Genomic DNA, 13,232 nt, shown 5'->3' with positions numbered 1-13,232 from the left:
GTTTGTGAGTATGCATTGGGGAGGGGCTATTCTGTGACCAGGTTGGGGCTGGAGCCCCTGCTGCTTCCCAGAACTTCTTAGGTCCCCTATGGTGTCTTCTGTCTACAGAAGCCTTGGAGGTCTAAGTGATGAGTCAGGATGGGGTATGTGTCTGGACTATGTGTGGGGTTGGAGAGGCATCATAACTCAGGCGGAGCAGGACAGCACAAAGGCTACAGGTTTCATTCCCAGCCCTCAACTTATAAGATCCCTCCAGGGGCAGATACTGAGCCCAACCTGGCTGGGGCCCTGCTGAGCCCTATCACCCTCAGGGGCAGAAGGCCAGTTCTGGCAGCTCCCTTACCCTAGGGCCACTCACATTTTTTTTCACACAGGTAATCCACATTCATTATAGAAAAACGCCACATCACTCTTTATTGGACACCAGCACCAACACCAGCCCCCTTGTCTCCAGGCACACAGGCACGTGGGCTAGGGGCCCCGTCCCCCGGGGCGGGGGGGTACAGTGGAAGCCTGGCCCCGCTACCGCTCTCCTAGGGCCAGCACCCTCCTCGGTGCCTGGGGTACTTGCTCAGGTTTGTTCAAACTCCACGTCACAGTAGCCTACGCTGAGGGGCTGGGCCTGGACACCCCGCCTGCGAGAGGACGTAAAGAAACAGGGCGAGATGAGCCCCTCGGAAGGGGGTCGGTCTTGGGCCCCAGCAACACCTTCTCCACCACAACCAATGGTCTCCCCTTCCCCCAGTTCAGTGGATTTCAATCTGCCACTAGACACCAAAATTCCTTGGGGGGGGGGGGCTCACTTCCAGAGATTCTTGCTTGGGGTGGGGCCGTGTGTTGGCAAGAATCTGCAAGCTGAACAGGTGCCCCAGGTGATTCTGATACAGGGACACCCCGGAACCTTGAGGAACACCTCTGTATTTCTAACTTGCCTGTTTCTGTGCCCCAGCTCCAAATAACTCAGTCTCTTTAGAAAAAAGCTGGATGCCTAAGGGGTGCCCAGTGCTCCTGGCCCACAGAGCCCCCATTAATGGCTCTAAAACTCTGTAAATGTGGTGAGGGGGGGAACCGAGGCACTGTCCAGCCCACGCACTGGGTGTGGACATAAAATCCCATCCTTAGGTCTCAGCCTCACAAGTTCCAGGACCTGACCAATCTCCTTAGGGTACCTCTAGGCATGCCTCCTTGATTACCCAAATAAGTTATGTGCTCAGAGATGGTAAGGAACTAGCTCAAAGTCGCCGAGTCAATTACAGACAGTTGAGGTTTAGACCCCACCATGCTTGGCTCTCAGCCTGGGACTCCCCTCTCTACTAGGCTGTTTCCCCTAGGGCCTCAAGACCTAGTAAGTGAATGAATCAGGGAAATGACCATCTTACGCAGGCCCATCCTAACAGGGGCACAGGTGTCATGAGAACCCATAAAATCATGGCCATGGCTACAAGCGCAGACTCTGAAGTCAGCCTGGTTCATATCCTGGTTCTGAGCAACTTTGGGCAAGTTACTTAACTGCTCTGTGCGTCAGCTGCCTACCTCTGAAATGGGGATAAAACTACATCCCCCTCATAGGGTTATGGTAAAGATCCAATGAAGCAATGCTGGCAGAGGGCTGAGCGCAGGGCTTGCCCCACACAGTATGCCCCTGCAAGTGTTAGCTATTAGCAGTATTCTTTTCCTGTCAGTAGGGGTCCTCAGCCCCCAACCTGCCCATGGCCTGCGTACCTCAGCAGCTCACAGCGGAAGTGTGCCAAACGTTTATAGGCAAAGTCCAGGTTGGTCAGCATCTTGTTGCTCCACAGCCTCTCGGCAACAGCCCCTGCTCTAGGCCTGCAGGAAAGGGGACATGCACCAGGTTGGGCCCTGGATCCCTGGCAAGGGTGCTGGACACCCACAGCCTCTTGTTTAGGTACCCTGGACTAGCTCGGGGCCAAGGGACGTGATCAACATCTTAATCAGAGTGACAGCCGGCTGGAGGGCTCACAGGGACTTCTAGGGCCCAGCTCCATCTTCAGCAAAATGGGGATCGTGATCCCATCTCCTCCTCTCCCAAACACATGGGAAGCAGAGTACGTCTTAAAGGCATCGTGAACACGGATACAACAGTGGCCGAGCAGCTGTTCTCAAAATGTAAACTCTATACACCCAACCAGACTTGGTGAGGGGCTGCAGCCTCTGAGGAGACAGCATAGAGGAGTCTTATCACAGGGCCATGCACTTCAGGGTTGGATCCTGGGCAAGCCATCCCGAAAGCAACATTCTTTCAACATGTTCTCCAGGACTCCTTATCTCTATCTGTGAAATGGGGACAACAGTCTCCATCCGACACATCTATGGGCTGGAGAAGTAAATACGCAAGTCAGGCGGGAGGTGACTTACATACAAACAGGGGCAACACTGCGATGCCCCTTCTCTCCCAGGCCTGAAAGGAGGGTGCTCAGCTGGGCGAGGCTGGATGGGATTGAGCCTGTGAGGGAGAACCCACGCCCACAGGCCCAACCCTCCACGTCCCCAGGTAGCCCTTACCAGAGCCTGGGGACCAGGTTTGTGCTGTCCACATACTCTCCCCACATACAGGCCTCTCCGCCGATCACCAGAGCCTTCTGCTCAGGGCTACCTGAGGGAAAACAAGCAACCACAGGCCTCTACCGCCTTCCCAACATGGCCCACTCCTCAGATAGGTCATTTCGTCTCTTGACCTGCAATGTCCAGCCCAGAATCTCCTGCCTCCCGCCCTGTACCCCATTCAACCGCCTTTGGCAGCAAGGAGAGCTCCCTGTTTACCTTCAAATGCCAGTGGCTCCACCATGTAGATATTCTTCCAGTCAGGGCCATAAGTTATGTGGTTCAGGTACCAGGGGGCAGAGAGCAGGGCCCGGAAGCCGGCACTGGTGACCAGTTCCATCTCCTTCGTGTACCTTACAGGCATCTTTTCTCGCCATACCTGGATGACTGTGTCTGGCTGAACCTGTCAGGAAAGGTCAAAGGGCAGTAGGAGATTCCCGGGCCACAGTGTTATGCAAGCAACCCAGGCCAAGGGGTGTGTATTCCCTCTGCTCCCCAGCAGCAAAGCATTTCTCTGTGACTCCTAACAACTGAGTTTCTAGCCCAATGCAGAGGCCGAGGGTCCCACAGGCCCTAGGAGAGCTCCCTGCTGCCTCTCCCCCAGTCCTTCTGCAGCTTCCCTGTCTACACTGAGATAGTAACACCAGCTGTGAGCTAAGGAAGAAAAGCAGTGGGGCCCAGGAGACTCAACAGATCAGGAGCTACCATGTCCAAGCATCTCCAGATGCTTCTGAGGACGGGACGAGGTTCCTGCAGAGCCCCTGACGTGGCAGGAAGCTGGGATCTTAGTGCTCAACAATGAAGGAGAAGGTAGCCCTGCTCGCAGACCTGGAAGATCCTAGTCTATGACACAGGCAGGAAAACCCAACCCATCATGCCAGTCTCAGGAATCCCAAGTAACCTAGCAGCAGAAATAACTCGTTCAGTTCACAGTGAGGGAAGACAGATGGAGGCCCTGACACCCACACCCAGGGCTCAGACCTCTGTACCCGCACAGGAGCAGGGAAGGGATGGGAGACCATGGGGAGGCACCGAGGGTGGCCCCTTCTCTCTGCCCCTGGCTCACCTTTACTTTATTATCAAACACCTCCTGCCACACCACGTAGCCCTTGCCATAGGCAGAGACGATGTCCAGCAGCCTTAGAGAGTAAAGGGAATGTCTGCTCAGTTCAGACAGGCTCTGTGCTACAGGTGCCAGTGCCCTGGGGGCTGAGCCTGCTTAGGGGCCCATTCCTGACTGACCAGGTGGGAATCAACCACTCCAACGAAAGGACATGACAAAGGACCCCTTCAGGAGCCCAGAGAGTGGTCCAGCAGGTCCTGGTCCTGCTATGGAAAGTGAGGACTTCACAGGAGTTGACCCCCAGGGACCCTGCCCTCCCTCCCTCCTTCCTCACGTCTGGATGTAGAAGGACTCCAGCTTCTTGAAGTCCTCACCAAAGCCTTTCTTCTTCATAAAGGCCTGGATATCTGGGTTGGACTTCCTGAATCCCAGAAGAAAATGAAGATTAATTCTTTTGACATCCTCAAAGCCCAGAGCTTGGGGATGTATCACCTGGCCTCCCACAACTCCTTTTTTTCACCTGAAAAACCAATCGACTGAGGATCTCAAGAGGCCACAAATTTGGGAGGTGTGGCTAAACAAAGTTAAATGACGGGGGCCACTGACATAGGCTGAGTCTGGATCTGAAGAGCTTCAAGTTCACCCTCAAAGAGAACACATATCAATCTCTCTGGGCTATGACACGTGGTTCTGAGGTCTAGGCTTGGGGCTCCAGCACACTGGATTCTGTCTTCTGTCTCTTACCTCCCACACCCTGGGCACAGTCTGCTTTTCCCTTAGTATTTATTCTTTATTCCAGTTGGATACAAGCATTGCTGTCTGTCACCCATTGCAGCTCCCTTACCCCACAAGGTCTACATTTTGTTTTTTCCCTCCTCCACTCTTTCCTCAGATCCAGTGCTAGTGCCCACTTCGCCAAGAAGCCCCTGAGCCTCTTTTGAGCTAAGCAGATCTGAGGGTTGGAAGCTTACAATGTAATACTAACTAGACACTGTCATATATTAGCCTCGAATTCATATGTGTCCTGTCTCTTCAACCAGACTATTTTAAGCTGCCAAAAGCAGGGATTGTTTTTCTCTATCCTGATTTTCCCAAGACAATCTGTGCCCAGAGCTGGTTTTTCTGTAAATATCTCAAGGCTATGACAGGAGGAAAGGAGAGTTTCACATTCACAGCCTTGCCAAAATCAGGTAGGGCCTCTCTGTAGGTGGAGAGAGAAAAGGCCAAAGACCTGAGCCATCAGGATGGAGACAGATGAGGAACACCTGAGACAGGTAGCTTGTCACGGGCTAACCTCTACTCTGAGTAGGCAGTTCATCAGGCCAGGATGGGAAGGTCACAGGGCTCATACCAGCAGGTGAAGTCAACCTCATCTCCTCCAAGGTGAAGATAAAAATCTGGGAAGACGGAGCTGATCTCCAAGAAGAACGTGCTCATGAACTCATAGGTATTGTTGAGAGCGGGATTCACTGGCCCAAAGGTGCCAGAAGGGTGAGACCCAGAGTAGCAAGGAGTTAATAATCCAGGGACACCTAAGGCAATAGAGAACCTCACACTAGTGTCACAAATACACAGACCCCGCATACAGTCATATACATGATGACAATCACGTTCAGACATTACATGCACACAGACGGGAACACTCAGGCATTCACAGACACTGGTAATTATGAGCATTTAGTGACAATCAAAGAAATACAAGTATGTCCACAATCCTACACAGACAACTGGCACACACATACTCCTGCCTTGACACACTCTTCCAGCAGGGGTCACCCTTGGTCCCAAAGTTTGCCCTCACGTAGCCTATGGGCAGAAAAGCAGAGAGCCTGATCCAGCAAAACTGGCAAAATCTTTCTTCCACGCTAGGGCACAACAACCTACAAGGGCATCATGAGGCAAGGACGTCTGAGAAGAATTTGCCCTTTTTATTTATTTATTTGGCTGCATTGGGTCTTTGTTGCTGTGCACAGGCTTTCTCTAGTTGCAGAGAACAGGGGCTACTCTTTGTTGCGGTGCATGGGCTTCTCATTACGGTGGCTTCTCTTGTTGCAGAGCACAGGCTCTAGGTGCACGGGCTTCAGCAGTTGTGGCTCGCGGGCTCTAGGGCACAGGATCAGTAGTTGTGGCGCACGGGCTTAGTTGCTCCGCGGCATGTGGGATCTTCCTGGACCAGGGCTCGAACCCGTGTCCCCTGCATCGGCAGGCGGATTCTTAACCACTGAGCCACCAGGGAAGTCCCCGCCCATATTTTAATAGTCAGAAGCGGCCTCCTTCACCCAAAGTAAATTCTGCCTATCTAAATTCCCAGTGGAAAAAGTTGATGGAAAACATTCTTCCAGAGACCAAGGCTGAGGCATGCTACATCCAAGAGCCAATATCCTAAAGTCCCGTTGAGGGGAATCAGTAGCCTCCCTCCACCTCCAGACATTATTCTTACCTGGTCCCCATGACAGAGTGTGGCCGGGAGTGTCGAACTCTGCCAACACACGGATACCCCGAAGCCGCGCATATTCAATCACCTCCTTCACATCTTGTGCTGTGTAGATGTGGGTGGCAGGGTTGTAGGACCCCTGGAAGGTACAGAACACCATTCAGGACCTCATTTCCTGAAGGCTGGCAGAGGAAAGGATACTCAAAATGCCTTCTGGACTCCCCTGGATATCAGAAAATCTACCAAGAGCCCTTTGGTATCAGGGGTCTTCAAGGAACTTTATCATAATTTCCCACAAGCTGTCACATCTACTATCTTATCTCAGTGCCGTGATGCCAGTGAGATGAATAAGGTAGTCATTATGCCCAGCTAACCAAATATAGATAAATAAAAAGAAGATGGGACCAGGAGAGATTCTCTCCTGAAGGTCACAGAGCAAATTAATGGTGTAGTTTGGACCTGAACTCAGGTCTCCTGACTCCAAATCCAGTGCCCGCCCCCTATATGTCAGTGTGTCCCTAAAACTGGCTGGTTAGGAGGAGAGCTGGTGTCCTTGCCAGCAGGGCGCCATAGCCAGGTTCAGACTTCAAGCCATCAACTTGGTCTGGGCGAAATTAAGGCATACCTTTTTGGTGAGGTTTGGAAAAGTGAAGCTCTCATATGGGAAGGAAGGGTCATCGACCAGATGCCAGTGGAACACGTTGAATTTATTGTACGCCATGACATCCTGTAGGTCAGAGCACGCACAGTTAACTCAGCACAACTTCTCCGGCTTCAGCCCCAAGCTTGGCAGGCTGCTCCACACACGTTAACAGGCTCGACCTGCCCAGCTTCCTGCTAAGTGTTCACGGGTTCTCCCTATCAAACTTTCGCATCGGGTTGCGCCTGGCGTGGAGGGAAGGGGAAGACCCTGCACATGCAAAGATGGCCGACAGAAGTAGTATCTCCTCTTTGGGGGATGAGTTATGGTCACATCGAGAGGAGGGCTGCAGCTCCGTGGTACCCTGGGGTCTTCAGAAAGCCCCACAATACCCTGAAAACTAATATTTCCTCCTGCCATTTGTTTTGGGTTGTCTGACTAGTGTTTATCCAGACGGTGAGGTCTATTGTGAATTTAGTAGCCCCATGATCCATAAATCTCAGATGCCAAAACTGGTGGATGTGTCCACGTCTTTGGTTCCATCAGGAGAGCAAAGGAAAAGTTAGACACGTGAGCTAGATCAGCAACTGTCAGGTCAGACTGCCCATCAAATTCAAGACAGTGAGGACCATCCCCAGCTAAGGCTTTTGGACATCTCTTTCCTATGACTTTATACTAACTAAAGTTAGCTCTGCTTAGTCAATTCCCCAAACCACTTCCTGCATCGCTGGAGATAGCCTGGACATTGGTCCTCAGTAGCCAAATGGGGTAGGTTTAAATCACTCTTGTTATTTTTTTGAATCTTGGAGCAGGTCATCTTTTACATTTTTCCCGGGAGCTCACTAAGTTATGCACATTCTCTCTGTAACTCTTTAAGAATATGGCACCTGATCTATCTGTTGTCCCATTACCCCAGAACCCTGAGGGCAAAGAAGGCCTTAAGGCCTGGGTACCAGAGTGTCCAGGATGCTAGCCAGTGGCAGGTAATGGCGAGACGTATCCAACAACAAGCCCCGGTGAGGGAAGCGGGGGAAGTCCTCAATCTCCGTCTTGTTGATATAGAACTGTGTGGACCAAACACTGAACATGTTAAGATTCAAAGGAAATTCACCAGTGGGGTGGAGGGGGATGAGAAAAGTCTTCCAAGATCCCTGAAAAGCCAACCTGTGACTATTCTGCAGGGTAACTGTCTCCACAAACACCGCACACCTCTACCTCAATGACCATAAGCAGGTACCTGTCCAGAGAGCAACTGTCCCATGCCAGCCAAATACAGGTGTCCCACATACCACTCAGCCCACACATTCCAAATTTTCACTGACTGTTAATATTTTCTTCAAAGCAGTGTGGTCTCAAGGTCATGTCTAAACAATGACTCAGGGGAACTAAGTTATACCCCAACTGGCAAAATCTACCAAACCAGTTTCCATCCATATCTCCTTGAATACTCTTTTTTGGGGCCATCTTAAGCCACCAGGACTCTGTTTAAGGTAAAATAAGATATTTCCAGGACTCTCAACATTGGGAGCAAACCCCAGAGATTTTGTGTGTGTGTGTGTGTGTGTGTGTGTCCCAGAGATTTAAAAGGAGCCCTTTTTGAGGGCCCACACTCACCGTGCCCTCAGGAGATCTCCAAATAAGCTGGCTAAAAGTCTCCAGACCTGCAGGGAAGTAGAGAGGCAGATGGAAAGACTTAGGGAGGTGGGTAAAGAGTTGGAACCATTTGGAAGGTTCCCACGTGGCACGGCACAGTGCTTGGGCACACAGTGAAAGGGGATCTAGTGTAGGCTTGATGGTTCTCAACAGTTACGAAAAGGGGATAGTAGGAAGCCAGTCTCTATTTTTACTCTGTATTTTATTTGGGGAGGTGGCAGCGTGAGGGGTTTTTGTGCCCCTCCTAGCAATACACTAACCCACATGCCTCTTATCTATACTTCCTAAGCCTTGAATTTACAAAGATATTAAGAAGAGAGGCCAAGATGTGTGCCCATGAGGACAGACGCAGGGACAGGCCAGCTCACAAGGGGTTAAAGCTTTCCATGGATAATACCCATCAGGAGCTAAGGGAGCTGAGAAAAAGGGGCCCCCAATCTGCTGCCCCTTCACTTCTCCCAGACTGAATTGTGAGAATGTGATCATTGACTTGAGTTTCATAAACTCAGTCAGAAACTTGTGGGTCCACAGCTGGACTTAGAAGACAAAGAAGCCTCCACTTTTCCTCTTCAGAGCCTGAGAAGAGAAGCAGCTATAGGGAGCTGAGGTGTGGCAGGCAGCAACTGCCCCAGAAGACTGGACACAGACTCCTAGATTCCAGCAAAGCCCAAGGGCAGGCATGCTGAGTCCAGAGCACTAGATGTTCTCAACAGCTGGGGCCTCACTTCTGAAAATCCAGCAGAAGCCCTGTGAAGGATTCCCAGAACCCTAAGTTTTCAGAATTTAAGAATTTGTGAGACTTTCATGGTCACTCAGTAGCTCATTTGAGGCAGACTTCCAGTGTACCATCTGGGCTTCTCTCCAGTCTGACTCTGACGCCTAGCACTCAGGGTCCCAGATCTCCCCTACCTTAACCTGCCTAATAGTTAACACCCACACAAAAGCTACAAGAGGTAGAAAGGGGAGTTGGCATGCTGTTTCTCCAAAACACGGGGGAGGGGAGGAGAAGCTGGGGAACAAAGACAAACCAAAACAATGTTTGGAGTTCAGTGAGAATCTCTCATCGTTCACCAGCAGACCTTTTACCAAAAGCGGTCGAGTTGTTTGGCTAAGTCTGTATCTAGGGACCGAATACATTTTCAGTAAGCCAAGAAGAAGGGCAGGGGGGCCTATCACCCGTTAGCTAGCAAAGTTCTCATTTTCTCCCCCAATAATAGAGTTCTACATATTTTACCACTCTTTACCTCTTTTTTGACATTTATCTATTCCTTTTGATCTAGTTTTTAAAGAACCTTTCCAATTATGTGTCTGAAAGGAGAGCTGAACAAGCAGTGCTTGTGGCAGAGTGGGCCTCTCTCCCCAGCTGCCTGCCCCTTGCTTCCCCAGAGCACCTGCCCAGGGGAGTGGCTGCCCCCGCACAGGCTGACACCTGTCAACTTCTGGAGACAGCGGTAAGAATACTCCCTTCAGGGAGCTGGAGAAATACTCCAACTGGTCCATAAAGCAAGCTTCCTAAGGTGGGGGTGTTCGCTGGGCCCCTAGTCCTGCCCCCTACCCCACCAGGGTCGACCTTCCCACAACATCCTTCTCTCTCTCCCAGTGTCAGCCCCATCTTGTTACCTCGGAGGGCGCCCCAGACAGTCTCTGAGAGGAGGAAACACTGCTCATCATTTATGGTCAGGGTGTCTGAAATGATAGAAATGACCCCATTTGGTTAAGGATTTCTACCCTCAGATTACAATCACATGTTCTGTGCAAATCCTTGGATTAGAAAATAACAACAAGAGAACAGTATGGAGGTTCCTTAAAAAACTAAAAATAGAATTACCATATGATCCAGCAATCCCACTACTGGGCATATACCCAGAGAAAACCATAATTCAAAAAGAGTCATGTACCAAAATGTTCATTGCAGCTCTATTTACAATAGCCCAGAGATGGAAACAACCTAAGTGCCCATCATCGGATGAATGGATAAAGAAGATGTGGCACATATATACAATGGAATATTACTCAGCCATAAAAAGAACGAAATTGGGTCATTTGTAGAGACATGAATGGACCTAGAGACTGTCATACAGAGTGAAGTAAGTCAGAAAGAGAAAAAACAAATATCGTATATTAACACATGTATGTGGAATCTAGAAAAATGGTACAGATGAACCAGTTTGCAAGGCAGAAATAGAGACACAGATGTAGAGAACAAATGTATGGACACCAAGGGGGGAAAGCAGGGAGGGGTGGTGGTGGTGGTGGTGGGATGAACTGGGAGATAGGGATTGACATATATACACTAATATGTATAAAATAGATGAATAAGAACCTGCTGTATAAAAAAATAAAATAAAATTCAAAAAAAAAAAAGATAAGCTGTCACCCGTGTGGATTTTTCCGTTATATATGGATAGTTCTCTTTCATTTAGGAATAAAAATGCAATATATTATAAAACAAAAAATAACAACAAGGGACTTCCCTGGTGGTCCAGTGGTTAAGATTCCACACTTCCACTGCAGGGGGCGTGGGTCTGATCCCCGGTCGGGGAACTAAGATCCCTTATGCCGCATGGCGCGGCCAAAAAAAAAAAAGAAAAGAAAAGCTAACATTTTTTTTTTCTTTCAAAGGGGAGGCATTCCCTGAGCAAGCAAGGCTGCACTCAGGCCTGGGGCCACAGTGGGAGGGTGGTCACCCAGTGGCTCCGAGGCCCTGGAAGACAGTGTGTGAGGAGGGGCAGGCGGGTACAGATTCCTCTACAAAGCACCACCCACCCTGTGGGTCAGTTTCCCCACCGGAAACATAATTCCTGCCAGGCTTTAGCTCCAAGTATGAAGGGGAGAGGGATGCTTGGAGGGGTGAGTCCAGGTTACGACATTCCCAGAGCCTTTGAAATCACCCTCCTGTCCTTTTGTCTCCAAGCTTCAGCTACTCCATCAGGAATGTAAGGAAGAAGCCAAGACCTGAATGTTCGCTTTGCAGACTGAGACGTCCCCAAATGCCGCTGCTCAGGGAAGTCGGGTGGCAGCCACAAACCAACGCCTTGACTTCATCTTGGTTCAAACGGCCGAAAACTCCTTCTCTTCCCAGGGTAGGGTCTCTTAGAGAAAATCAGCAAAGTGTACAAGTTCCTAAAATGCCAGTGGGATTATATTCAGTCCAGAAGGCGGGTGTCCTGTGGGACTCAGTGAATAGCCAGTGTGATGTTCACAGCCAACTGTCAGATGCTGGTTAGACTGCATAGGAAAAATTCACCTTTGACCGCTCTGGGCACTTGGTGAGCCCTGGTCCCCACACTCATGGAGGGCTCCAGGCGTAGCATCCGCAACTTAGGCCAGGCCATCTGGAGTTACAGCTCCAGACAAGTGCTTTCTCTTCTCAAACAGGGAACAAGGCGGTACTTACAATTCTCCACAGACTCCAAAGAAGGAAACTGGTCACATCCAGGAGTGACAACAAGGATAACCAACGAATTCTTCTCTGACATATGCCATTTTCCTGCAAGGACAGGATGAACTCAGTGAGGCTGACCTGCCACCAGAAACAACAGGCAAAATTAAGGCCCTACAGAAGGGTTGCTGGCTCTGGTCATTTCAGCTTGTGTGCCTGTGGTAAGGGGGAGGGGACGGATCTGCCCTTGGCACTGCCTAGTCATCTGTTCAACTTGGTCACTTTGGTCGTGCTCCGCTCTCCCCAGTAACCCGCCTGGCCCGTGTATGACTGACCTGGCAGCAGCTCTCTGTAACCGGGCTCTCTGTTTCTGACTTGTAGAGGCCAAGCACATGATTCGAAGACCTCAACAACTGCTTCTGAACTAAAGGTGGCTCTAGAGTACTGCTAGTCAAAGTGTGGTCTGCAGATTAGCTGCTGATCTGCAGATGGTGTTACTGGTGGGTCACCAGATAGGAAGCTTACATGACTCCAGAATGTGAGGCAACTATGTCAGAGCAAACACACTGTTTAGGTCTAACAATTTTTCATAACACGGCTATCTTGTTGAAGGGAACAGTTTTACGTTCTGGTGCGTATGCTTCTCATCTCATTGCAGACGGGCACTTGAAGCAGCACTGCTCTGGAGGGCTCCAGATGAAAGCTTCCAACTTTGTAAAGGCTCAGGAGCTAATGTGAGCAGATGAAGCAGATGACAGGAGGATCTTCTATGCAAAGGAGGCCTGAGATGACCTAGCGGGCACTCCAGCAAAGGCACGTGGCCACCAGCCCATCCTGCTTCCTTCCTTCCTCTTCCCAAACAGGTTCTCTGTCCAAGGCAGACTTCTTCCCAACAGCGGAAAGCCACCCAGTAGGAGACAACTATATACTATCTAATATCGTTTAACAGATCCCAGTCTACGCAGGAAAAAAAAAAAAAGCCAAAACACGAATGTACTGTCTCTTCCCACCCTCCCACTGGTGCTTCTCCATGACCTTCAGGGTGGTTCTGATGGTACCACTCCAAGCCCGAGCCTCAGTGAACTCCCACGCTCTTATTCTTTTTCTGGAGCCACATTCATCCCCACTGGCGCCACAACATCCCTGACTTCCTATGGAACTATAAAGTCAGGGGTAGGATGGCCTGGCAAAAAGCAGGGAGAGAGGATTCAAAACCAAACTGGCAGAAGGGACCCAGGAGCCTTGAACCATCTCAAGGAAGCCTGCTCAAATCTCCTGATCACGACACCACGTGGCTGCATCTTGGCTTTCAGGCCGGCCAGGAAGCAAGCCAACCAGGGCCCTTTCCCACCATAATGAGCAAACATATGCTTTCCCCTGCCTGTAAATACCCTGTTGCCCCACACTAATACCTGCTTAAACCCTGGAGGCAGAAGAGAATTTGAGGCTATCCTGGGACAGGCCAACTCACAGCTCCATTCTAAACCCTGAAGACTCA

General features: G+C 50.3%; 1 protein-coding gene across 6 annotated transcripts in view; it reads right to left on the bottom strand.

The window, feature by feature from the left end:
* Positions 1 to 388: 388 nt before the first annotated feature.
* Positions 389 to 13,232, bottom strand: part of HEXA (hexosaminidase subunit alpha) — a 36,327-nt gene continuing 23,483 nt past the window's right edge. For 3 of the 6 annotated variants that reach the window (XM_033440019.2, XM_033440023.2, XM_049706490.1), the window contains 13 exons: positions 11,750 to 11,842; positions 9,973 to 10,038; positions 8,314 to 8,360; positions 7,653 to 7,763; positions 6,685 to 6,786; positions 6,066 to 6,198; positions 4,977 to 5,157; positions 3,960 to 4,046; positions 3,629 to 3,701; positions 2,782 to 2,965; positions 2,524 to 2,614; positions 1,723 to 1,827; positions 389 to 635 (listed from right to left, as the gene is read on the bottom strand). In XM_033440019.2, the coding sequence (XP_033295910.1) occupies positions 572 to 635; positions 1,723 to 1,827; positions 2,524 to 2,614; positions 2,782 to 2,965; positions 3,629 to 3,701; positions 3,960 to 4,046; positions 4,977 to 5,157; positions 6,066 to 6,198; positions 6,685 to 6,786; positions 7,653 to 7,763; positions 8,314 to 8,360; positions 9,973 to 10,038; positions 11,750 to 11,842 (1,337 nt within the window). In that variant the 3' untranslated portion in view covers positions 389 to 571. Of the gene's footprint in view, positions 636 to 1,722; positions 1,828 to 2,523; positions 2,615 to 2,781; positions 2,966 to 3,628; positions 3,702 to 3,959; positions 4,047 to 4,976; positions 5,158 to 6,065; positions 6,199 to 6,684; positions 6,787 to 7,652; positions 7,764 to 8,313; positions 8,361 to 9,972; positions 10,039 to 11,307; positions 11,428 to 11,749; positions 11,843 to 13,232 lie in introns of those variants that run through there. The other 3 variants (XM_033440024.2, XR_004486763.2, XM_033440020.2) reach the window with 3 other exon arrangements.

Source organism: Orcinus orca, chromosome 2 (genome assembly GCF_937001465.1).
Source record: "Orcinus orca chromosome 2, mOrcOrc1.1, whole genome shotgun sequence".
Taxonomy (NCBI): domain Eukaryota; kingdom Metazoa; phylum Chordata; class Mammalia; order Artiodactyla; family Delphinidae; genus Orcinus; species Orcinus orca.
Note: the sequence above shows the minus strand (reverse complement) of the source record. Positions and strands in the feature narration are given on the sequence as shown.